This window comes from Crinia signifera, chromosome 11 (assembly GCF_055691185.1).
Source record: "Crinia signifera chromosome 11, ASM5569118v1, whole genome shotgun sequence".
NCBI classification, from domain to species: domain Eukaryota; kingdom Metazoa; phylum Chordata; class Amphibia; order Anura; family Myobatrachidae; genus Crinia; species Crinia signifera.
The window spans coordinates 12,263,597-12,290,793 of NC_139227.1; the positions used below are offsets into that span (position 1 = coordinate 12,263,597).

The 27,197-nt window shown below is 42.6% G+C and overlaps 1 protein-coding gene across 1 annotated transcript in view; it reads left to right on the forward strand.

Annotated features, from left to right (window-relative positions):
* CDH8 (cadherin 8) overlaps positions 1-27,197 on the forward strand; it is a 372,134-nt gene that overhangs the window by 203,218 nt on the left and 141,719 nt on the right. Inside the window, exons 4-5 of the mRNA XM_083163864.1 lie at positions 5,151-5,270; positions 23,446-23,613. Coding sequence (XP_083019990.1) covers positions 5,151-5,270; positions 23,446-23,613 — 288 coding nt within the window. The remainder of the gene's footprint in view (positions 1-5,150; positions 5,271-23,445; positions 23,614-27,197) is intronic.

The following is a 27,197-nucleotide window of genomic DNA, read 5'->3' on the forward strand; positions in this document are numbered from 1 at the left end:
ATGGATAATTAAACGTACGCTGGTTTTCTAAGGCATGATACCACAGCTATAATTATGCAATAGACACCTCTTCTACTAGATAATTGCTCGTGACATTCTGCTGAAAAGCAATAACAGAGGTTAAGGCCAAAGTAAAGTGTTGAATTCAGATTCCAGAGAGGACAGTGTTTTGTAAAGGACAACACAGAACAGAACTCTGAGGGTGAAATTTAATAGGATGAGAGATTCAGAAAGTGAGAGATTTGGTAAGAAATCTGCAGGTTTTTTAAAGCGGCAATCATTTACACTGCAAAATCAAACTGATTTTGCAGTGTAAATGATTGCCGCTTTAAAAAATTGTTTAGATTTCTTACCAAATCTCTCACTTTCTGAATCTTTCATCCTATTAAATTTAAAATTCTTCTAGTATTTTATAAACTGTGGGGGAAATTTACTAAGATGGGAGTTCTATTTCACATGGAATGTTGCTATGGGCAACCAATCAGATGCTATGTGTTAACTTCTAGAAGGTCCTAAATAATTAAGTAGATTCTGTAAAATTCCCCTTAAGAGCTCCATTTTATAAAGATGTTTATTATCAGCAGTTTCTAACAAGTGGGACAGTTGGGAGCCTTCCCCTGTCACTTATGAATAGACGCTGTGCCAGCGGCGTAACTATAGCACCGCAGCCCCCGCCACCGCGGGGGGACGCTGTGCATGTGGGGGCGCCGGGGGCTGTAGTGCTATAGTTACACCCCCCCCAATCCCCTGCAGACTTACCTATCTCGCTGGTCCCGGCGGCTCCGTTCTTCTGCTGAGGGCCACCACAAAATGGCCGCCCCCATATAGCACACAGTTCTCTGAAACTGTCTGCTGTATGGGGGTGGCCATTTTGTGGTGGTCCTCAGCAGAAGAAGAACGGAGCCGCCGGGACCAGCGCGATAGGTAAGGCTGCAGGGGATTGGCGGGGGGGGTTGCATGGGCGGCGGGGGATTGGGGGTGCTTGGCGGAGCGGCGCGGGGGGGGGGGCGCCCCCCTAACGGCGGGGGGGCGCCCAAAACTTAGTTACGCCACTGCGCTGTGCACAGCATCTGTTCCCTCAGCCAGAGGGACCTGTGGCATGGCCAGTGGCTCTGTGAGCTGCTGTCCATGCCCCCACAGCAGCAAAATGAGTGGCCTCGTGGGAGTGATGTCCACTTGTTGCCAGGTCATGCCTTGGACAATCTTTGGGCGCGCCTTGTACAATCTAAAAGTTGGAAGGTATACAAGTGCACAGCGTAACATGCGCATGTTCGGACGTCCGATAATCGGCAGGGCTGCAAATTTGAAGCCTTGCATGCAGGTCTGAATCAGGCCTTACAGTATACAGCCAGTGCTGGGGCTCGCCAGAATGCCCCCGCTGGTGAGCCGGCGCTACATCTAACTGGAACGCACGAGCATCACTCACGCACGCACGTCCCAGTTTCTGGGTGGCGGGAACACGAACCCTGCCCGTGCTCATTCGCACGTCTCTCCTTCCGGCAGCTGTTGGTTGCCGATTGACCGCCAGACCCCTGCTGGATAAGAGCGGTATATACAAGCTGTCCTGCAGCTGTTGGGATTAATCATAGTTTATATACACTCAAATGCCACATTCAGTACAGACCCTATGCTCAGTTTTGCATGATTTGCTAAAGCTTATGCTGCTTTCAGACCGCAAAACTGGCTCTGACCAGGTATTTTAAAACGTTTATAAAAATGGGTCTGCCAGCTAAAACCCCTTTCAACCCGCATGTCTTTTAAAGGTATTTGAGTGCAGTTTTTGTCCTTAAACGGTATTTCAGTGCAGTTTTTGTCCCTTCACAACACTGAACCCGTTTTAACCCATAGAAAACAGTGGATGGAAAAAACGGGTCTGAAACGGGTAGGACCCTGCTTTATTACCGTTTAGAAATACCAGTTCAATAGAACCGGTAAATTCAATCTGCACCTTTCAGACTGCACAAATTACTGTTTTAAAATGGTAAAAAAAAGCCAAAGTAACGGGTGAAAAGTGCGGTCTGAAAGGGGCATTAGTTGCTGTGATAGAAACTAACTGATCATCGATCAACTCTAATTCAGGCACAATGTCTGCGTCTAACATCTGCCAATTTATTTAATGCTAACATTCATTTAAAAAAAAAAATGCACCTTTAACTAATCAATGAAAGTTTAATAAAAGATTGTCTTTACATCTATTTTAAGTTTTATTGGTGATCAATAATTGTAATAAAGAAGTACTTATATCTTCTTATATCAAAATATTGATAAACCTTTACCCATGGTGGCAGTAAAGATGCACATTCTATTTCCAGGGCCATCTTCACTGAATGCAATGCATACTTTCATAACTTGTAATTATAGGAAATGTAAAGATTTTTCGTGTGTAAAAGATGCTTGTAGCATTGTAACACCAGTAAGCAATATAGGAAGACAATATGTCAGGGGAACAACCATCAGATTCATTGCTTCTTCACTTTCTGGGCTGTAATGCTGTTAAGAAATACTTGCACAGAAAATGAATAATGGGGCTAATTCAAGTTCTATGATATCAGCAATCCAACCCGTATTATGCCCGATGGCGGTGTTCTACGTTTTGCGCACAGGTATGTCCGAGAAACTGGACGCGTGATTGTGGGCCCAATTCTAGTTCACTCTTTCTGACAAAATCCTTCTTAGATGGACAAAACCATGTGCACTGCAGGGGGGCAGATGTAAAATGTGCAGAGAGAAATAGATTTGGATGAGTTATTTTGTTTCTGTGCAGAGTAAATACTGACTGCTTTATTTTTACACTGCAATATAGATCTCACTTTGAAGTAAAACCCCACCCAAATCTAATTCTCTCTGCACAAGTTACATCTGCCCCCCTGCAGTGCGCATGGTTTTGTCCATTTGAAAAGGAATTTGCCTCTAAGAGTGAACTAGAATAAGGCCCTGTGTGAGACGCTCGAGCGTCCATGTTCTCTGGCTCGCCAGCCACCAGCAGCCGCTAGATACTGATATGTGGCGTGCTGGCGGCAACAGGGAGAACAGCTCTATCTGTACATCTTACCTGTATTTACTAAAGTAATAAGGTTATTGGTTATATTCTTACGTTAACATCACAATATGTATATATATATGGACAGATGGGGGGTGTATTAGCGCAGGAATGTTCAAGTGTCAGAGACTCCAGTTATCCACCTGCACCTTAGCAGGGGAAATGATAACACAAAAGTCTATGGTAAGACTGCAGCTTCCTTCTCACATGCGAGGAATCCCGGGTCCAAGGGATTAGGTGAATCTGGATAGAACAGGAGAAAAATGGGAAGGAGCGCTTCCTAGTGTATTAAAAGAGTATTTATTGAGCATAAAAGGAGATACAGACTCCAGGGTACATCACAGTAATGCTCGTACCTAAAAATACAACACTGTGGACTGGTTACCACATGGCTTGATTACAATCAATCAGGCAAAACAGCTCACTCGTATGGTCGACCTCCGTGTCCTGGGCAACTCCAAGACGACAGGCGCTGGATTGCGCTGCAGAAGTGAGAAGGTCCGGTGGCAGGGGCGACCGTCGGGAGAGCACAGCTGGTGGAGCGAAGTAGGCGCCTACTTCGCTCCACCAGCTGTGATCTCCCGACGGTCGCCCCTGTCGTCTCGGAGTTGCCCAGGACACGGAGGTCGACCATACGACTGAGCTGTTTTGCCTGATTGATTGTAATCAAGCCGTGTGGTAACCAGTCCACAGTGTTGTATTTTTAGGTACGAGCATTACTGTGATGTACCCTGGAGTCTGTATCTCCTTTTATGCTCAATAAATACTCTTTTACTACACTAGGAAGCGCTCCTTCCCATTTTTCTCCTGTTCTATCCATATATATATATATATATATATATATATATATATATATATATATATATATATATGTTTGTCCAGGTGCCGGCCCTCCTTTCTTCAAATGAGTACTTCCTGGGTGCCCTCAGAAAGGACACGGTAGTTCCGTGGCTTAAATGTAACTCAGCATGGCTGTGGCACTCCGGCCCTTGTAATGACGGAAATAAAGACTCTTAGAACTGATTCTGGTGAAGCAATGTTTGAATGCCTTTATTGGCTTGACAAATACGCAAATAAAGGAGTTCAAACGTTGCTTCACTGTAATCAGTTCGAAGAGTCTTTACTTACTCCGCTACATTGAATGGAGTGCCGTAGCAACGCGATTATATAAATCGCTTCAGTGTCTTTCTTATCCATGAGTGCCACTGTCTACTCCAAAGTGTATGTGTGTGTATATATATATATATATATATATATATATATATATATATATATATATATATATATATATATATCCAGATTTGTAAAGCAGCACTCTCAATATTCATATAAATTCTTGCTGGGGTGCCAGTAAGCCCAGGCTTCACAGGTAGAGTCCTATGTATGCCAATACATATCCAAGTTTTGGGAACAATTATTCCACAGAGCGCACTCACCAGTCTTGATACAGTTTAACATAGTGTTGGATTTTAAAAGGATGGAATAAACTTGAAAGTTTTAAACTGTATCAAGACTGGTGAGTGCGCTCTGTGGAATAATTGTTCCCAAAACTTGGATATATATATATATATATATATATATATATATATATAATTGTCTTTATGTCGGCACTCCACTATAACAACTGCCCCGGTGCCATAGCAAACGTTGAACGCAAATGTCCAGAAATGAAGGCACTCGGAGACTGTATGAAATAAACGAAGTTACATCTGTATTTGAGGTTGAGTACTTTCAGGAGCTCAGTCCCGTCTTCAGAACCCTCTACAGTTACTGTAGAGGGTTCTGAAGATGGGACTGAGCTCCCGAAAGTACTCAACCTCAAATACAGATGTAACTTCGTTTATTTCATACAGTCTCCGAGTGCCTTAATTTCTGGACATTTATATATATAAGATTTATCCATCAAAAAAGTGCAAATATAACCAACGTTTCGGGGTGTAAAATCACCCTTTTTCAAGGTGCAGATGTGTAATACCATCGTCACGCCATTGTCGTGGTCTTAATATATAAAAAAAAAATATATATATATATATATATGTATGTATGTATGTATGTATGTATGTATGTGTGCTGATATGGACAAGCAATAATGACTTTTTCTCTCCACCAGGTACATTTGTCACCAAGGTAACGGCAACTGACTCAGATGACCCAGTGTACGGAAATAGTGCAAAATTGGTTTACAGCATTCTGGAAGGCCAGCCTTATTTTTCTATTGAGCCTCATACAGGTATGTTTCAATATACAATTTATGTAGCCTTTTTCATATATGATTAACATTGCAAAGGGTGTGACATAAGTTTCCAGCTGTGCAGTGCATACAGCAGGTAGAGTAGCTACAAAATGGCTGACTGGTTGTGAACTGTAATCTATAACTAAAGTTTTTGTTAAACGTCTGGCACAGAACCTTAGATAAGTAGCTCTGCACACAGATGAATTCAGCATGTGCATTTCCTTCACATAAATACCAAATAGGTGGATCACTAGGTACCGACAAAGCCGCTGTTCATGAGTAACTATAAAGAGGTACACAAAAATATTTTGAACAGCACTAATGCTGTGTGCACACTGTGCGGTTCATTTTTGATTAGATTTGGAACATATAGTCCAATCGACGGCCACCGGGTCGGCCCGAGTGTACACCCCATTAGCTTCTCTGAATAAATTCAACAACAAAATGTATTATCTATTAGTAACAAATATTTAATAAAGTAAATAATCTTTATAAAAATACATTCATACACCCTTGTTCTCAATAAAACACGTCAATAAAACAACTACACAACCCCCGGTGGATGTCTGTAATGGACTATATAGAAAAACGTCTTCTGTGGGGAGTGGCTTTGGTATTGTGCTATTGCACAGTCAATTCCAGTGTCATTTACCATGCTTTAGTGAGTGAAAATGGTATTAACAGTACTCAGAATGAATGATATAGAGTTCTGTAAATTTACCAATAAGGTTTAGGTTACCCAGTGTAGGTCAGAGTCCATCAGACATTGTCCCTAAATTAGGGTAGATGGCATTCCCAGACATTGAGTTGTGACCTCCTTGGATGGTAATCTACTATCCAGAATGGTGAACAGAACACCCAGACAACCTTATAGGGCACTTGTGGGTGCCAGAATCATATCAAATGCAGGCCTGGCTGGGGGGCCTACTAGTCTATTGTATGTGTGTGTGTGTGTGTGGATCTGAGGGCTTAGTTGTCGTACCAGCAAGATAATCTGGTATGTGGCTGACTGTGACCATTGTGCCTGTATATGTCTGAGGTACTGTATTACATACACTGCACTGTGTGTGGAACAGATTATAGCTTGTGACATACTATAGTAGTTATCCTTCATGGGCTGGTGACAATCGCTCTAAAACTGCACATTTGGAAACTTCCCTTCAGGAATCCTGTGTTTGCCTCTGGTACTGTAGCTATCATCTACTTGTACAGCAGTGCACCATCACTGAGGACTGGTATGCCATTGTCTACTGCAAGTTCTGGGAACCATTTCCATGTAAAGTCCATGAACTTGTGCTAATGGAGCCCTTCTCCTTCGCAACAATGCACCTGTCCATAAATCCAGGAAAGTGGTACATTTTTTGTCCATTGAATGCATCCATGAGCTTAGCCATTTGCTGTACTTTCCATAACTGGCCCCCTGGTTCTTCTTTGTGTTCCCATGAATCAAGCACAAGATGCATATGATTCATTTTGATTCACCAAAAGCTGAAGCGGAGACCTTCATCCAACATATACGAGGGAGGATCATTAAGTACCTGTGTTAAGAATGAAGACGAAAATGTTTCACAAAAATGTTTATTTCTTTTTCAACATAATCTCCTTTCATGGCAATATGCTTTTCCCAATGTCCCTGCCATTTCTTTAAACCCTCTAAAAAATACGATTTGTCGAACTCACGGAGGCTTCTGTCTCGAAGATGACCTCCTCGTTTGAGTTGGATTTTTTCCCCGCAAGCCACGTTTTCAGGTTAGGGATTAGAAAGAAGTCGCAGTAAGCCAAGTTGGATGAGTACGATGGATGCGGCAGAAAGTCACAGCGCAATTCATGCAATTTGGTCACAATAATTTTGCATGAGGGAGTGGTGCATTGTCGTGGTGGAAAAAAAAAAACTAACCTAAGAATCAATCTGAAATTTGGTATGGCGTTGTTTGAAATATGGTAGTACATGACAGGGCCGTAACTGGGGGGGGGGGGGGGGGGGGGGCTGGGGGGGCATGCGCACTGGGCGCTGGGGGGGGGGCGCTGTCCAGTCCGGGGACAGCCAGCGGAGGTCCGTGACAGGCAGCAGGGTTCCGGGAAGCCGCTGTAGCGACAGTTTGACTCCGTCCGTCTCTACTCTCTCCTACTAGTGCGGCGGCGGGAAGCGCCGGTGATGACTTTGAAAAGACTTGCCGGACGCTGATTGGCTGAATTCAACCAATCAGCGTCCGGCAAGTCTTTTCAAAGTCATCACCAGCGCTTCCCGCCGCCGCGGCTTGACTCTGTCCGTCTCTACTCTCTATTACTAGCGTGGCAGGAAGTGCTGGTGATGACTTTGAAAAGACTTGCTGGACGCTTATTGGCTGTAAGACTTGCCGGACGCTGATTGGCTGAATTCAGCCAATCAGCGCCAGGGCCAAGGCGGTCATTTGGTCCCCGTCTCGTCCTGTCCCATCCCGTCAGGGGGGGGGGGGCACCAAATGACTGCCCCGCCATTCGGTCAGTCATTTGGTGGGGGGGGCACCAAATGACTGCCTTGGCCCAGGCGCCGGAAACCCTAGTTTCGTCCCTGTACATGATAGTAATACCAACTTTCCTCAGCAATTCCACCTTCAAACACATTTATTGATTTACCTCATAAAGGCATACCTGCTTCGGGCTGTTCCATGTAGCTTGAACGCATGCAACTTTGCAAAGACTCCTCTGGCAAAAAGAAAAATATTAATATTCATTGTGTTTGTAAATATTATATTTTTTGTGCATTCAGAAACATATTGCACACCCCTCGTAGGGCTCACAGCTTACGAGTAATGCAGCCCACACACGCGCCGATGCCGGGGGTGCGATGCTGTACGATGGGGTGTGCGCTCCCACGGCACCTCATCGTACAGTACAAAAAGTATGTGCTGCACATACTTTTTGTACTAGCTTTTTCTAGCACAGCATCGCATCGCATGCACATCGTATGTACAAGGCATACGATGCGATGCTGTGTGTGCTAGTTAAGCCCACAACGCACGCTGGAATCGGTGTGTGTGTGGGCTGCATAACCCAGTTATAATGGAACTGTAGATGGGGAAAACAGTTGGGAATAAAAAAAAAAAAAAAAAAAAACATTTAATGATAATTACCATTAAAGTAAATTGTATATAAAGATGGATTCAGGAAACTAGAAAATTGGCAGACAATTATTGAAAGGTCAATGACTTCAGCTGAATTGTGTAATGCATTACTATGTTATGATTCCTTGCAAGTTATTTTACCATATAATACAGTAATTGCCTTATATAGTATAATGGAAGTTACTGAACAAAGTATGATGGCATGAAGTGGATAAAGATTCCTAAAATGCTTTCCTGAAAATAATTTAAAGAAAACAATAAAAAAAAAAATGTTAACATTTTATAAAATAAAATAAAAAATAGTTATTAATGTATAGGAAAAATATTAGTTATACCAACTACTGTACACTATATTCAGAAATAATAACATTTGCACTTCAATATGTTTCATTTTGTTAATGGGGTAAATCTGTAATCACATTTCGTCTGGGAGATTTGACAATAAATCAGACACTACATTTTTAGGTGTATGGCTAACCGCACCAGGAATTCTGGCAAAATCGTGTTGCCAGGGCCCATGAATGCGTATCCAGTGACGCAGCAACCGGCTTCTGCACTTCCCGAAAAAAGTCTGACACCCCTATTTTTTTGTATAGCTCCCCAATACCGCCCCAGAGCCCCGCAGCATGTTAGTTAAGCTGCAATTTTTGGATTTACATAAATATCTGAATCAGGACCTTTTTCGTCTCTATCATATGTAATATTCACAGTATATTTGTATTTTTCTGTCTAAAATTAAAAAAAAAATAGCACTACATGCAATGTGAAGCTTTACTTTATTGGATTCACTGGGCTTCTAAATGTATTCTAAGCAGACTGTTACCAATAATGCTTATTACATTTTGCAGATAGTTGCTCCATCACGCTCCCTACACTTCCTTCAGGCTTAGGCCCTTATTCTGATTGACGCGGACTTTACCGCGTACTTACGGATCGCGTCTTTATGGCGTCTGCGCATGCGTGGAGAACGCTACGCGCATGTGCCACGCCTTGACTCGGTACCAGTTCGGGCAAATCCCGTCCAAAACTGTTCACCGCTATCAGTCGGGAAATAGGGGCGTATTATGGGCGTCATGCGGAATGACACATGGGCGTAGTTTCAAAGTGGGCAAAACGGGGCGGAAACATGGGCGGACACGGGGGAGTACACTTATGTTGGGGGGCGTACATTCGGAAACCACTCCGAATGCACGCGATCAAAAAGGGCAGAAATGTGCGGTGTCCACAAGTGTACTATTGCTTTGCGGACACCACTCGTTCATGCGGTAGGCGAACGTACGCCTAATGACTACAAGCATTGACACCTGAACCCAATAGAATCGACTCCTTTACTCATTACTCACTAATAGGACGCTTGTCAGTGCTTTAATTGAAACCATTGCACTTCAATTGCTGTAAGGGTTAATGTGTGCAATGCATGTGTTAGGCATGCTTGTAAGGATATATTGGAATCTAATTGATTCCAATTCCAAATAAGCATTTTTTTATCAGGATAGGTAATTGAATAAGTGGGTCATGTGATGTATAGCAGAAGATACTTCATAGTGGGTTGTTTGGCGTAAATACTCCGCTTACGTGCGGTAGCACCGCTTGGCTCCCGTTCGGATGCGGTATTCCCGAGCATACTCTGTAATACTCTGTAATACCGTGCCGAATCGGAGTGTTTCTCCCGCACACGCATGCTTTGTATGTCGTCCGTAAACACGCCCTGTTCTTAAAGAGTGAGTCCGTCCGAATGCGGAGGACCCGTGGGCGTTTCTACGGACGATGGCCGCACGCGGCAAAACACCGTGGCGTGCGGACCGCACCGTAAGAATGCGGGAATATCCGCACCGATCAGAATAAGGGCCTTAGTCACCTCTTCAATTAAGGTACTAGAACTGTACAGTGTTTGAAATATGTATAAAAATGCTTCGCATCAGTACGAAAATTAATAACAGAGATGGGGGGAAAAATGGTGGGGGCAGTGAGAAATCTACCTACTTCTTCAACACTTGTGGTTCATACATTGACAAATACCTTTTCTAATGAGAAAAAAAAATCTGCATTAAATCTGATTAAAATAAGACCCTCTCTCTCTTTGGCTCTGACTTCCTTGCAATTCCCAGTAATGCGCTCCTCTTTTTCCTCCCTCGCAGTCAAGTTCTCCAGTGAACAAAAAAAAGATACCATTACAGTAGTGTAAGATATGTTATCTTGTGGTATTACTTGTTCTACTTTCCAGATGCAGTCTTACTAAGATGACATCTGAACTATGATTGCGGATCTCCTTTAGTAATATTTGAAAGAGTTGAAGATTATGATATGCTTGCAGCCGCCTTGCTCGAAGGCTCGCTTTACTTAATATTTAGGTGAAATAGACTTAACCATAGTAATGAATAATGCGTCCAAGTATTTTATTGGCAGTTACTTGTAGAGGAATTTCAATGCTCTGTTTGCTGCACAGCTAGAGCAGTTTTTGCTATTATCTCTCCATAAGAAATAGCATTTGTATCTGTACCATTAAAAAAAAAAATAGTCCTTGCCTTTGGAGCATAAAATCGAAAAAATATGGGTCATTGAGTCGACCCATATTTGTTCGACATGTATTGGGTAGACCACAGATGGTCAACATGACGACACATGAAATTGGTCAACATGACTAAGGTTGACACAGGCATTAGATCAGCAATTTCTATGTTGACAGCCAAAAGATCAACGTGAATTTTTCACGTTTTTTTCATCAAAAGTGTAACGCAACCCTTCGCATGGCTCACTGCTCTTGCCGTGCTTCGGGCACTACTCTATTCTCCCTCCACGCCCAAGTGGATGGTAGGGTATGAAACACTGCCTATCGGCATGTTGGCTCTAAAGAAAATTGAAAAACTTATGTAGAAATTTTGAATGTCAATCTAACCATTGTGGACCTAATGCTTGTGTCAACCATTCAACCCTGTCAAACATAGCCATATTGACCTATTTTATGTGTTGGCCTAAGCCATGCCAACATTCAGTGGTTGACTTCAAATTGACCTAATATGTGTCGACCTAATGACCGGGAAACTTTATACGAGGCTACACAAACATGGGGAGAACCTATAAACTCCACACAAATAATATATTATTTGGTATTTATCCAACACCCATTGTTGGAAGGCAAAAGATGTAGACTTATTCTTATACTTACCTCTCAGATCAGACTCACATTTGACGAAGAGGTTTGGAGAGGTTTGACAGCAGGAACGGGGCAGTTCCAGCCAGATGGCACCCTAAGACCTGGGGGCCTGGGGGCACTGAAATATTTAAACTTCCACCTCTGCAGTACTGCCAAAAGTACCCAGAAACTGAAATTGCTTTATATTTCACTGTGGTTTTATTTCACTGTAATATAGTATATTATATTGTGACAACGATCACAAACACAGGCTCCCATAGTCCCTATGCTAACACCCCCGGCCTATCACTCAGATAGATATTCCACCACCGAGAGCAAGGTGACTCTGCCTTGGAAACCCTTATATCAAGAACATAAATGTTTAATATATTTAAACACACTGGCCAGTGAAAATGACAGTACGAAACGTATAAAAAGTACACAAATAGAGAACTTATTAGATCTGTATATGATTAGTTTAAAAGAAACTCACTATCTGAAGAAGCCGCTGAGACCCTAGGGAGGCGGAGAAACGCATCATACTTCACATTATACTCTGCTGAGCGTCCATCTTTCTGGTGATTACACGGGATCTCCCCTGCTTACCTGCTGATACCATCACCGCTCAGCAATTGGTTGATTCGGGGTGCCTCATAAAGAATCCCTCAGACCCAGAGTCTGCACTACCAATAAGGACTACAAATCTTATCCAATTGGGGTGACCTACAATACGGCAGGTACCGGGAGAACTCTCCCGTTTCATTTTTTAAATATTTTTTTTTCTGTCTATCCATACAAGGGGATAGAGAGCATTTGCCCCTCCTCCTCACTAGTGGACACACTTGATTGGAATTTTTATTAAACATCGAATCAAAGTTGAACTAACTCCTTCAATATTCAACAAATCCAATTATAGTAAACTTCACAGGACTAACCCTATTAACACTATCAATTCACTAATGAGGCCATGATACCCCCTTGTTTCTTTTAAAATAATCATATACAGATCTAATAAGTTCTCTATTTGTGTATTTTTTATACATGTTTTGTACTGTCATTTTCACTGGCCAGTATGTTTTAGTATATTAAACATTTATGTTATTTTATTATTATATATTGTTTCAAGCACGTTCTATGTTTCTCTTTTTTCTACATTTGATCTTTATGGGAATACTGTAGTCATTTCCCTATACCAACACTGCTAGAACCTTCTGTGCACTACTATACATCTCAAAAGTGGTCTTTTTTTTAAATGTATAGTTCTTGTGTCCAGTTGTATATATGGTCCACACCTCAACATTAACTAAGAAGTGACATTTTTGTTGCTGGTATAAAGCGCCAATTTTTTTTCTCCTTATATCAAGAAACAAAACCTGGCCTGGATCCTCCACATTACTTTTATTTTGTGGAATTCTGGCTCTGCCACCATATGTTTCTTTTCTCTGAGCGAGAAAATGAATTAGAAAATGGTAATTCAGAACTGAGTACTATACTCTTAGGTTTAGACATCACTCGTTAATTTTCTACATTGATTGTACCACGTTGATTTAATAAATTAAAATGTCTTTTCTTCACAAAAACCCCCAAGAGGCCTTAGCAGATGAATTAATATATATGTTTTAGTTGATTAAAAATTCACATTGAAAGGAACTGTATGCATTCATTGTTCAATAGTTGCTAAAGTATAGAGAATTTGGATTTTTTTTTGTTATACAGTATTGTAACAGTATTCATTACAACACTTATAGAAACAGCAAGTAATGTGCCCATTAGCAGAATCCATGTTTTTTTTTAATAACTCTGTGACATACATAACCGAGTCAGTCTTCTACACACACACACACACACACACACACACACACACACACACACACACACATATATATGTGATCACACTGACAGGCGGCTGAGGCAGAGGCGGTAGGGGAGCTCCGGTGTACTAACGCCGGAGCGAAGGTGAAAGGAGAGGGGAGGGGAGGGGGAGCGGAGGGGAGGGGGAGGGAGGGGGAGCAGCCTCTGATGACCTGTGGTGGGTTTTGCTGGAGCAGGACAAACCTGCCCTGGTAGGTTTATCCTGCCCCAGAAAAACCCACCACTCAAGGGGTTAATACACAAATATAGGTGTTATCTATTGCATAAAGGTCCTCTAGATTACAAAGGTTCTTGGCGTGCTGTATGATATAATGATGAAGATGATGAGGATGATGGCCTGTGGTTTGACACAAGGGTTAATTTTTGTTGGGAGCCAATTAACCTCAGTATATTGTTGGGTTGTTGGTGGAAACCAGAGTACAAGGAGGATACCCACACAAGCAGGGAGAGAATATCAAAACTCCATACAGTTAGGCTATGTTTGAAACCCAAGCCCTCATTACTGGGAGTTAGTATTGCTGACCATAATATCATCCTGAGAAAACCGGTAACACATGAGTGACAGTAGATTATGGAATACATTTATTGGGGGTATTTACTAAGATGGGAGTTCTATTTCAGATGTGATGTTGTTATGGGCAACTAATCAGATGCTATATTTTATCTTCTAGAAGATTCAAAATAAATAAATAAGTAGATTCTGATTGGTTGCCCATAGCTGTAGACCAGCGGCCCTCCAGCTGTTGCTGAATTACACATCCCAGCATGCCTTTCCTTAGTTTTGCTATTTGGCCATGCTGAAACTGATGCAAGTCATGCTGGAATGTGTAAATCATCAACAGCTGGAGGACCATTTATTGTCCACCCCCGTACTAGACAAATAGGAATAACAACAATATGGTTAGCTTATATATGGGGTCAGACAGTATGGTAGCAAAATACATTTTATCTAAAACCTCCATGAATACATAAACAAACATTAATATACTGTAGAGATAAAGAATAAAACAAATCGGCACATAGCAGGTCAAATATAGCCATCACATTAGGAGCTAGTGGCCTTGAGATGAATATATATCATTAATCAGATGTTCTTAACTTTTGTCTACCCTTGACCCTGATTGCAACGAAGAACCAACTTCAACTCATACAATTTTGTTTTAATATTCTAATGTATTTCTTTCAATTATTTCACTGTTGGCTACTAACTCGTTGCTCTGACACAAACTATAACTGCTGAAAAATGAAGAAATTATACAAAATACTTACATTTATTTAGGTGGTAGAACATTTTTTTTTTAATTATAATTTTTTTTAAATAGGATCATTTGGACTTGGGCTAGCAATAGATAATACATTCATGTTTGTAAGGAAAATTGTACTAGGTCAGATAAAGTATCCAATTAATTTAGTAGAGAACCATGTGTTGTTGATAGTAAAACCCACATAACGATTGTGGAAAATCTTTGCATTTCATCACTAAAAAGCAATTTTGCAGAAAAAACGTCAGATGTAAATGAACATGCCATCTCCTACCTTCATTCACTTCTCCATAACCACAAAGACACAAGTAGGGATGCCAATCCCAGGGCATTTTTTCAATCCCTGGAATCAGGATTGAAAAATGCTCAATCCCAGGATTACCGGGATCCTAGGATTGGCATCCCTAAAAGTAACCGTCCCTGTCCCCCTTACTTTAGTGGATCCATACTGAGATGGAGCGGGGCAGGTGACAGGACAGTGGAGACAGGCAGCAGCTGTGACGCTGGATGGAGGAGATTGCTGTATGTGGCCGTGAAAAATTGGGCGCCGCAAGAGGGTTCTGGCGCTGAAGGTGCAGCTCTGCAGCCTGAGCAGCGTGATCTATGGGTCATGCTGTGCAGGCTGTAGCTCACCGCCCGACCTCTCCAGTGTCATGAATGTCACAGAGGCTGGACCCACTCACCGCCCAGTAAGGCCAGAACCCACCCAACAGTTAGTGACAGAGGACAGAACCCTTTTGTTACCAGTCCTCTCCTGGCTGCACGCTGGGTCAGGAACAGTCAGGCAGCGTCTGAGCAGGTGCTCTGACACTGCCCGGAAATAGACTAGTCAATCCCGAAATACTCACTTATAGAAATCAGTGATCCGCTCAGTTTCTCAACTTGGCACGTTTCATAATTTTAACAGTTTACAGTTTATGGTTCTTAGGGGCGATTCAGACCCATTTGTTCAGGTCCAAATTTGTCTACTTCCCTTCTGCGCATGCACAAAAACCGTGACCGAAAGGCTTCACACTCGCCAAACTGTTCGCTCTGGAAACGGAGGGCAGGGGAGTGTCACCACAAAAAATGTTGAGCGTTCCCTTAGAGAATGTAGGCGTGTCGATGCTTGCTTGGGACGGTTGGATGGCATCACATGACGTCAGTGCCTACTCTGAATTCAGCGGATAGCGGCCAGAATAAAAGTCAGTGTAGATTGGCTTTTATTACCGAAGGGGAGAAAAATAATTTGACGCGGCAGGCGGTGTTTACCTGTTCGCTATTAACAGAACTGAATCATGCCCTTAATTTCTTCTTGGTTAAAACACCAAACAATGTACTTTAAAAAATAATCTGAATAGCAAACATCTATCACATTCAAAATACACCTGTGGTGATATCAGCCCTACTTCTAAGTGTTCTGACTAGATAGCTTAGAATTTAAGCACAGATCGCTCCGTGTGCAAGCCCCCGAGTGACGGCAATGCATGGATCCCGCATGTTGCCTGATTAGATCTTGACTGCAGTCAGTCAAAATCCAACCAGATCGCAAGTGTTCTTACCAGAGAACACTGGTCATCACAGACCGCTCAGCACATGTTGCTGGTGCATCACATGTGTGTCATCAACATTTGCTGAGAGATCTGTTCTAAACTACTCTACATCATTCAGAACCAGGCTGAAGTTTCCCCGTGTGTATGGGTCTTAACACAACATTTCTAGGTAAAATTGGTGTTTGACTGAGATTCATAACCACACTGCTAAAAGAAATAATGGTACTTCTTTACTTTCACGGCGCCAGCATGGCGCCGCGCGTACTTCCGGGTTATGCTCGCCACTAACTAAGCAAAATAAACTAAGTTAACGCCATGCCAACATGGATAGTTCATACCTCCACTATCCATGTTGGCATGGAGTTGATTTTAATTAGCGTGGCGAGCGTAGCGAGCCACGGAGCCCGCAGCGTGGGCGAGCGAAGCGAGCCCCGCAAGGGGACTCTGACGCGCGGCGCCATGCTGGCGCCGTGAAAGTACAGAAGTACCGAAATAATGACAAAAATGGTTGCCTAGAAAAAGACAATATCTTTATTTTTATAATCTACTAACCCTTAAATCCCTCTCTATGGTGACACTTTTATTAAACATTTGCGGGTGGCTGAGTTGCATAGCTTTAATTTCTGACGTTGAAAGTGACACCATTAACACCGACAGCTGGCTTCTAAATGAACAGCTTCCTTGTGGGAAAAAAAAATAAAAAAATTGCAGTGTAAATCTAGTTATATAAGTCTAATTCAATTTATACAGCATTAGTTCTTGCATTGAAGATATGTTCGATGGGTTGTTTACTAGCACATACTATTTTTGAAATATCTCACCTTTGAGAAGTTAGGCAAAAATGTTGGGAAGGAGGAATAAAATGCACGGATAATAAACAGCTGGAACATAGAAACAAAGACCTATTTGGTATATGGGTAAAGCAATCTAATTGATTATAGTGCAAATAAAACATTTACACTATTGTTTTACACAGTATATACATGTGTGTGTGTGTATATATATATATATATATATATATATATGTATATATATATATATATATATATATATATATATATATATATATATATATATATATATATATATCTAGAAGAGAAGGCAGGCAGGCACTCACTTTTAGTTGTTATGTAGGTGCAGGGTCCATAGAGGAATAATACTTGATGCACTCACCCAATCCACCAAGCAGACAGGGAAAGAAACGACCAGCACTCAAAACGAAGGTGAAAGAAGAAAGTTGTATTTCACAATGAAAGCATGGTTATACAGACATTGCTACAGCTGACCCGACAGCCGTTTCAACCAGGGGGTCCTGGTCTTCATATGTATATATATCTATATATATGTTTGTGGGTGCTGGCACTTGATTCCTAGACCAGTTTGCTGCCCGGTGCCAGTCATGGTTGGACCCAGAATGTATGGAGGGGTAGGTCCTGGCACTCGGGATTTACGGGAAATAAATAAACAACAGCCGAGTAGGTTGGTTGACGTTTCAGGCTTTTTTTCAAAACAGCTTACATTCATGTAAGCTGTTTTGAAAAAAGCCTTGATTAAAGGCTGAAACTTCAACCAACCACTCGGCTGTTGTTGATTTATTTCCCATAAGTCCTGAGTGCCACGACCTACCCCTCTATATATATATATATATATATATATATATATATATATATATATATATATATATATATATATATGCAGCATTTAATCAGCTTATAACTTTAAGTTTAAATATGATTTACCCTAACTTAAACTAAATTCATAAATACAAATTCTGCAGTTGTGCCCTTATCAACAGCCACCTGATAAATGAGCATGTATAACGCCGACAGCAAATCATGAGAGATTGATCCTTTTTGCATAATGACGTGTTTGTTACTACTCTGCATGCATCTATATTACACAACAAAATAAAACTTCTGCAGGAGGTACTACACTATACAAACTTACTGCTATTCCAATTTTAAAATTCAGAAATTCCTTCTAAAAAATATTGGCCATTGATATTTTGTTTTAAGTAAGACATTTAGATTGACCAGTATGCTACATTGAGGCACAGCTTAATCTGCGCATACTAATATTTGCTAACATACCGACTCTTGCATTGTGTAGTCTTAAAAAACAAAAGTAGTACTGTAGTTAAACCAGTTTTGTCCTTCTGGAGAGAGGTTACCTGCAAAGGTTTATTTATGGCATCTGACCTTAAAGTTAACCTCAAACAAGGATATCCATGTGGTTCCATGCCCTTAAAGTGAATTTGTCATTTAGTTGAGGCTGAACCAATATTTATGAGATTGTAGTCTTCCAAGGTTAACTGTCAAAGACTCCAAGGATTTACAATATTTCATTCCTCTAACAAAAACTCCTTAAAAAAAAAATTAGTTAATTTCTGCCATTGTGTACATTTAAATTATAGGACTCTCTTTTAGAACAAATTACTTTTATCTTCAATGTGTATGGTCCAATACAGTAGGAAGAACTGGGGCAATTCAATGTCGATGCCTTGGTCAGAGTATTAGGGATATCCAACATTTTGGAAATCCTCTATTTGTGAATTCTGGTCAATACTTGTGTCATGATCAGGCAGAGGGCATGGCAGAAGAAGTGTTTCTTACCTGTCTGGGAGTTCTGGTCGTCATGCTTGGCAGGTATTTGGCTTAAGATGTCCAGCGGGTAGGGATTGTGGGTGTGGGCTTGTCTTCCGGCTGGTCTGGTGGGGTCCTCTCTGCTGGCTACCGGAGATGGGTGCTGCCATCTAGCCCCAAGTCTGGCCAATGGACACCTAGTTCAGTATCTGACAAGCCAAACAATGATACTTATTTCAAAGCTATAAAAGCTGTCTGCAGGGTAATCTCCATACTGAAACATCTTCCTCCTTAGCCTTTGTTATTTCCGGAGTTCCCAGATCAAGTTCTGTTGTCTCCCAGAGTTCCCACTACAAGTCTTTGTTATTCCAAAATCAAGTTCCATTATTCACTAGAGTTCCCAGTTTAAGCCTTCGTTACTACCAAAGTTCCAAGATTTGTTCTGTTATTTAGCAGAGTCCCTGTTTAAAGCCTTTGTTACTACTGTAGTTTTCGGATCAAGTTCTGTTATTCACCGGAGTCTGTGGTTCAAGTCTTTGTCATTACCACAGTTCCCAGTTTAAGAGCCTTATTCTGGTTCACTCCTTCTAGCAATTTCCTTCTTAGATGGACAAATCCATGTGCACTGCAGGGGGGCAGATGTAACATGTGAAGATATTTAGATTTGGGTGAGTTATTTTGTTTCTGTGCAGGGAAAATACTGACTGCTTTATTTTTACAATGCAATATAGATCTTACTTTGAAGTAAAACCCCACCCAAATATAATTCTCTCTGCACAAGTTACATCTGCCCCACCTGCAGTGCACATGGTTTTGTCCATCTAAGAAGGAATTTGCCAGGAGTGAACCAGAATAAGGCCCTAAGTCTTAAGTTCTACCCATCATCGGTTCCACCTCATGCCATCATTCTCCAAGATAGTCATGGGTGTCCCAAGCAGAGGGCCTGACCTGCTGTCCAGATGCAGCAAAATCTAAACCTCCTTGTCGGGGTCCCTGGGAAATACCACTGGTGAATTAAACGTGGAGAACCTTTGCTTCAGGGTCCTTGCCAACTACCCACTCTAGCCTAGTTTATGAGTAGGTAATATATTCCACCAGCTACTTTCCTTTCCACATATTCTGCAGCGCTTTACAGAGAATATTTGAACATTCACATCATTCCCTGCCCCAGTGGAGCTTACAATATATATTCCCTACCACATGTATACGCACACACAGACATTCTAGGGTTAATTTTGTTGGTAGCCAATTAGACTACCAGTATATTTTTGGATTGTGGGAGGAAACCGGAGTACCCGGAGGAAACCCACACAAACACGGGAAGAATATACAAACTGCAGAGATGGGATGACAATGGGGACAAGACCACATATTTTGATGGGAACATACTGGCCGCAATGTCTGTAGCGGCATGTCTGCTTGACCAAAGCAGATATGCCACCACAGCTATGTCTCATAGCTGATGATGTTGCAAGTAGAGATGTTTGGTTCGCACATAGCCGGCCCAAGTGCCCGCAAGCCGCGCTCGCAAGTTTCCTGCTTTGTATGGAAACCCGAGCGCAGCCAAACGCGGGAATCTGTCATTGGATTCTCGCGAGACGCTGAGTCTATAAAGGCTCGGTGTCCCAAGAATTCTGCCCCATTTCACCCTCATGCTTCCAGCTGCGCACAGCTCTGCCAGTTGTGCTGCGTCTTTAATTATTCATTGTTTGTGTGTAGTGCACCCACAGTATATACTGTCATAAGGTGGGTGGGTGACTGTTCTGCGTCCAAACAGCTTTGTCCAAACAGCGCATTAAAAAACAATTAAATAAAAAAAATCCTAATCAATTTTTCTCGTCTAATTATTCATTATTTGTGTGTAATGCACCCATAATATATACTGTCAGAAGGTGGGTGTGTGATTGTTCTGTGTTGCGCATTAAAAAAACAATTAAATAAAAAAAATCCTACTCAATTTTTCTCGTCTTTATTCATTCTTTGTGTGTACTGCACCCATAGTATACTGTCAGAAGCCACTTGTGTGGCTTAGCATAGTTATCCAGCTACCGCGATGCAACCTTTTGCCCTAAAAACAATATTGTGAGGTGTAAAGTGGTCAAATTTGTCTGGAAAGGGCTGGGAATTAATGCTATTGAGGTTAATATTACTCTGGGGACAAAACAACGCAAACATTACAAGATGTGGGCGTTTTTTGACCATTTAACAAAAAAATCCAAATCCAAAGCTTTTCACCGCCGTTCTACAAATCCAAATCCAAATCTCAGCGATAAATCCAAATCCAAATTCAAATATTCGGCCCCGGCGCTTATCCCTAGTTGCAAGTGATCTGATTCTTGGATTCTTGGATGCACCACTGCAGCAATTTACAAAGACAAACTCGCCCTGAAATGGTAGCAATATACCATTCCACCCGTACCTCACTTAAATGGTTGATAATTGGTGGCTCCAGATGGCGGGCTACAGCTCAGTCCAAAAATCAAAAGAGAAAGGGATCTTCACCAACTGCTAGTGAGTCCCAGAGAGAGATGTTTAGCAGTGCTTGGGTGGTGTGGCTCCTGTATTTGAATTTTGGACTGTGCTACAACCCCACCTTTGGATCCATCTCCACTGTCAATCATTTTGAAAATAAATCCCCATTGTGACCATCATCGCAAGATTTTTGCAGCACATGTGCAGTGTTACATACAGTGCAGGGGGAAAACTGCTCAACACATGTAAAGATGCATATTATCATGTATGTTTTATATGTGCTTGTTGGTTCTCCCAGGGTTTGGGTGCCCTAAATGTATCTGTAGCTGTGTGAAACATGGGAATATGCATAAGGTTTTACGGTACTTGTTTCCTAGCATGGCGTCGTAGGTGATCGCATACTGTACCTTAACTTAACCTTACTTCCCCGACAATGAAAAAATGGCGTCCATCAACGTGGATAGTGGGGGTATGAAAAGGTCGGAGGACACATACCGCCGCTGCGCTCGCCACGCTTACCATTTTTATCGCTGGCGCCGTGCTAGAAAACAAGTACTGGTCTTACACATTCCTTCTAAACCTTCCTCCAGACTACCATTGGATAGTTTCACAGGAGTCTGGGGATGGGTTTAGGGGGTGTGGTATATTTCACCGACAGTCGGGATTCCTACAGTCATTACTCAGACGTCGGAATCCCGACTGCACAGCGGGGGGAGCGCAATGAAGCCCCTTGCGGGCTCACTTCGCTCAACACACTGCGGGCACGGTGGCGACCTGTGCTCGCCACCTATTTTATTCTCCCTCTATGGGGGTCATGGACCCCCACGAGGGAGCAGTCGTGATTCCGACGTTGGAGGAATGACTGTCGGAATTCCGACTGTCAGGGAACCGTCCGGCACCCGGGTTTAGGAGTGTTCCAGGTACACTCAGTGCACCCGATGCTCAGATGAACAACCAACCAGCACATACATAATAGCATACATGTGCTAAGCAGTTTCCTTCCCGCACTATACGGTCTGCGCACCTTTGACAATTTGTGAGTACACAGCCAGAGCAAGATGCTAATTTCAAACTGTCACAACCTTTAAAAAAAAATCTTGATATTTGTGGTTATAATAAAGAGTACTTTATATAAATGGCTTACTGTGAACATGCCCACTTCAGTACTAATCACCAAAGCATTCATGGACATCATTATTTCCTCTGTGCATTAGATAAAAAATTCCATGTAATAATCATTTCACCCTGAAGGAGTTCGTTGAAATTCTGCTGACCTGCACTTCGGATGTTATCATAAAACATTTATAACCAGACAACATACAGTAGTACAGAGAAGCTGTTCTCGAACTTTTAGGTGTTGACACTTCTACCATACTGTAGATACCATGACATGTACTGTACTTAGTTTGACAGATCAGTATTAACCTGTTAACTGAGCTTCATAATTATTTGAAAACCAAAGTCAAGTACAGTATGTACTATTTACAAATAAAACACAGATTGTGCAAATGTTCCATTACTTACAGTATATTCCCTTTAATCCTAGACACAATATTTGTTTTTATCGTGACACATAGACAATAATGGGTGGTCGATTAATGGCTCGCGTACCATGAGAACAACCAATAGGAGCCAATTCAGACCCCTTCGTATGGTTCCAAATTTGGACCTGTGCACATGTGCAACACCACCCCCCCCCCCCAGATGCATTCTCCTGGGAACACTGGCATGTCGATGCCTGTGTGGAGCAGGCAGCTTACGTCACATTACATCAGCACCCGCCCCAAGTTGGGACTGCAGCTGGCATCTGAAAAGTAAGTATTGACTTACTTTTCAGACTGAAGGTTGCAGATTTAATTTGATGGTCCTTCCCAGGCAGCTGCAGACACATCCCCTTGCATGCTAGCGAGGGGATTTGAGCAGTGGAAGGGGGGGCCATTAAGCCGGGCGGATGGTGGCGTTTACCTGTTCACTTCAGACACAGGTCTGAATCAGGCCCATTAGCACATTGAATATTTTATTCAAATCATAGAAAGTAGTATCATTTTTGTAAATCAGTGGGAAACACTGAGTACTAGTTTCTTCATTGAGTGTAACTGTGCCCTCTTCATCATCCCTTAGGGGTTCTACCATGGTCTCAAGTCTGGATACACTACAGAGTCACTTGAATAAAACCATGTCATTTAATAAAGACTCTTCTTTTGTCTTCCTCCAGCAATCATTAAAACAGCACTTTCAAACATGGATAGAGAAGCAAGAGAGGAATATCTTGTTGTCATTCAAGCCAAGGACATGGGTGGACACATGGGCGGACTCTCTGGAACAACAACTGTTACTGTGACCCTCACTGATGTCAATGACAACCCTCCGAAGTTTGCAATGAGTAAGTATAGATAAGATTATACTCTTCTTGGTTTATTCGTTGTTTTAACATATTGGAATACAATAGAATATTCTAAACTAGCTGTCACTGTTGATTGCAGTGGATGTGTACATTAATGGATTAATCATCTTAGCTACGTGATCTTAACGTACCGTATTGCAGCATCAGATGGGATAGAGCAGTGTTTCTCATGCTGTGTGTGCAGTAGGATTTCACTGTTGTGGGTTCTTTTCATTTTAGGCAAGGCCACTTTGCAAAGAATAACACTGCTTCCCCATTTCGTAAATTGCCTTTCAGCCCATGTGGCTACATTGGTTTCTTTTGTGTCTCTAGAAATGTTTCCATACCTTGTGTTCTTGCAATATGTATTTTAAATATTTCCTGTAGCCTCCATTTAATCTCTGTGTTTTTGTTTACGAGTACACAAACCCGTGGCACTGTACAGTGCTGGATGTCCATAATATTTAGGAAAGACAACAGTCTGGACACCGCAGTGCTAGGTAGTGCCTGGCACCACCACTAGGCAGCTTTAGGCATTCTCCTGTGGGCAACTTTTGCTATTGGGCCCACATGTATCTAGTTACGCCACTGGCTTTCTGTCTACTCCAACACTATATAACCACATAGTTACGCACATCTCTTTAGTCAGAATAGCTCAATCAGGGGTGCTTCAGAAAAGGAAGAGGCCCATGTGGAGCCTCCACAGTTTGGGCTTTCTCCTCCGCGGCACCATCCTGACACCCAGCGCAATAGAGTCTGAGCACTAAAGTCATAGACTAATAGACTTCTGGAAAATGGCGCAGCAGCCATTTTACTGGTGATTCCAGTGCCGCTACGGTCTTCATCATTGGGCTCTGAAGTATTAAAAAATGGGTGGAGTGTGTGCGGTTTGGCCCCTGTGGGACTCGGGGGCACATTCCACCCAATAAAATACGCCACTGAGCTCAATGCTGGTGAGCCCCGATGGCAGAAAGACAATCACACTTAAATATGAAATTTGATGAATACAATGAGCTTCCTACATACTCCAAGCTTGTCATTATATCTCTTTAAACTGGGACACCTATGATTCACACAGGTTCTGTGGCTGGATAAATTCGAACCTGCATTTCACCAGAACCTGAGTAAATCATACTGTAGGTGTCCCAAATGAAAAGAAATTTAATGGTAAACCTATTGTTATACAGTATATAACATGAACCATGCAGGATGTGTATACCTCACCCTTCTCCACATCTTCCAAATTGCATTCACACAACTCTTAAAATAACATTTCTTAGAAACTCATTTTGCCTTCCCCCGATCTCACAGACAAGAAGTTCCAGGATCTTGTGGCCCATCTTACAACTTTGATATTTTCATTTTAAATATTCATGTTGTTGGCAGACAAAAGATGCAGCCATTATAAATACTACTTTGGGGTATGATAAATGCTGCAGGGTCTGTGCAAACAGTCCTTTGTACAACAAATATTAACATACTCAAGGCAGAAAGCATTTCCATATCTGAAGTGTTCCGGCCCTTCACCATGTAATTCAAAGAGGATGTTTTTCTAGTGAGTGAGAAAAACTGGATTTCAAAAATTGTTTTCAACTGATCGGTTCAAGGTGAATGGGTTATGTTCCAAGCTGTGTGAGAGGCCTGAATTCATTTTCATAAGTTTGATTCCCTAGAAATATAGAAATTCGGCATAATGCTATTTTCTTCATCTCTCTAGGTAAAGTCTTATTTACAAATTTCACAAGTCTTTGAAACAATTCGATCACTAATTTATTCAATTCTTAATTACGATCATGTCATGGTCAAATGATTGCCAAATGGATTAAAAAAAGCTGACATGTCTTTTCATATGGCGGCACAAAAACTGGGTGAGGATCGTTTGCTCTACACCAACTAGGTCAACAAGCATTGGGTGGACACCACTAGGTAGACATGGGTCAAGGTCGACATGGGTCAAGGTTGACATGGGTCAAGGTCGACATGAATCTAGGTCAACATGACATTAGGTCGACACAAGCATTTGGTCAACATGGGCAATGTCGACAGTCAAAAGGTTGACATGGGATTTTTCGTTGTTTTTTTTTACCCGAATGTCAACACAGTTGACTGTACACAGTTTGAAGTGCACCGCATCCCCTCACTTCGCTCGCGATGCTTCGGGCATACTATTTTATTCTCCCACCATGCCCTAGTGCACGGGTGTCAAACACAAGGCCCGCGGGCCAAATCCGGACCGCCAGACCTCGTCATGTGGCCCGCGCAGCCGCCGCCACCCACCCCTGCCTGGCGCCGATTACATTACTGCGGGAAGCCATCACAGTGTGAGTGTCACATCACATTCAGTGACACTCACATGACGACTCGAGACTGAGTGACATACCTAACAACGTGAGGAAGCCGGGTGACACAGTCACTCCGCCGCGGCGCTCGCTGGGAGGAGGAGGGAGGCAGGACAGTGGATACAGACTTGTTAGTGTCACTGTGTGACGTGCCCGACTCCTCCCCGGCTCCTCCTGCGGGCAGCAGCTACGGCGCTGCCATGTGTGACACACGCCCGCCTGACAGCAGTGCCAGTGACACCGTGACGTGCATGCTGCTGCGGCTGCCTGTCGGACTTGGATGCCGGCCCGGCGGTGAGCTGCCTCCTGCCTGTGGTGCCGCGCTGCGCAGCAGTGGCATCAGTTGGTTCAGTATATTTACTGTAAGTTCGGCAGTGGGGTGGGCACAGTTGTGTTGTCTCTTGTTGTCCAGACCAGTCTGTCCAGTCCAGAGTCTGTGGCCGGGCAGGCAGAGAGCCAGGCCAGCAGCACACAGCCGCAGCCTGAGCCCACAAATCTGCAGTGCGGCTGCCTGTGTCCAGGGTCATTATCATTATCTGTCCCACTGTCACCACCAGTCCAGAACTCTAGCGAGAGTCCTGCGAACCCAGAGGCCCAGGTCACCTGCTGGGCGATCTGACGTCACGTCACTGTGCCCTGTCCCAGGCCCCCAGCCAATCTCCCTGCTAGTTATTACTTACATTATTACAAAAAACAGTAATAATTGAATGCAATGACAATAATTTATAATAATAAAGAGTGGACACATAGTCCTACAGATACAACCGGCCCTTTGAGGGTGACCAAACTGCTGATGTGGCCCCCGATGAATTTGAGTTTGACACCCCTGCCCTAGTGGATGGTATGGCATGTAATACCACATGTCGGCTCAAAAAAAAAAAACAGTGAAAAACCCCATGTCGACATTTTGACTGTCGACCTAGCCCATGTCAACCTAATGTCATGTCGACCTAGACCCATTTCGACCTTGATCCATGTCGACCTAAACCCATTTCTACCTTGCTGCGTGTCGACCTAGTGGTGTCGACCCAATGCTTGTCGACCTAATTGGTGTAGACCTAATGACTGTATCCCCAAAAACTGAGGATGTGTGGAGAGTAGTCTCTGGATAAAATGACTTTGCTTGTTCTATTAGGTTCTATTAGTATTGCGTATTCCCAGTATGGGGGTTATTTTGGCATGTTCCTTCGTAGATGGACAAAACCATGTGCACTGCAGGTGGGGCAGATGTAACTTGTGCAGAGA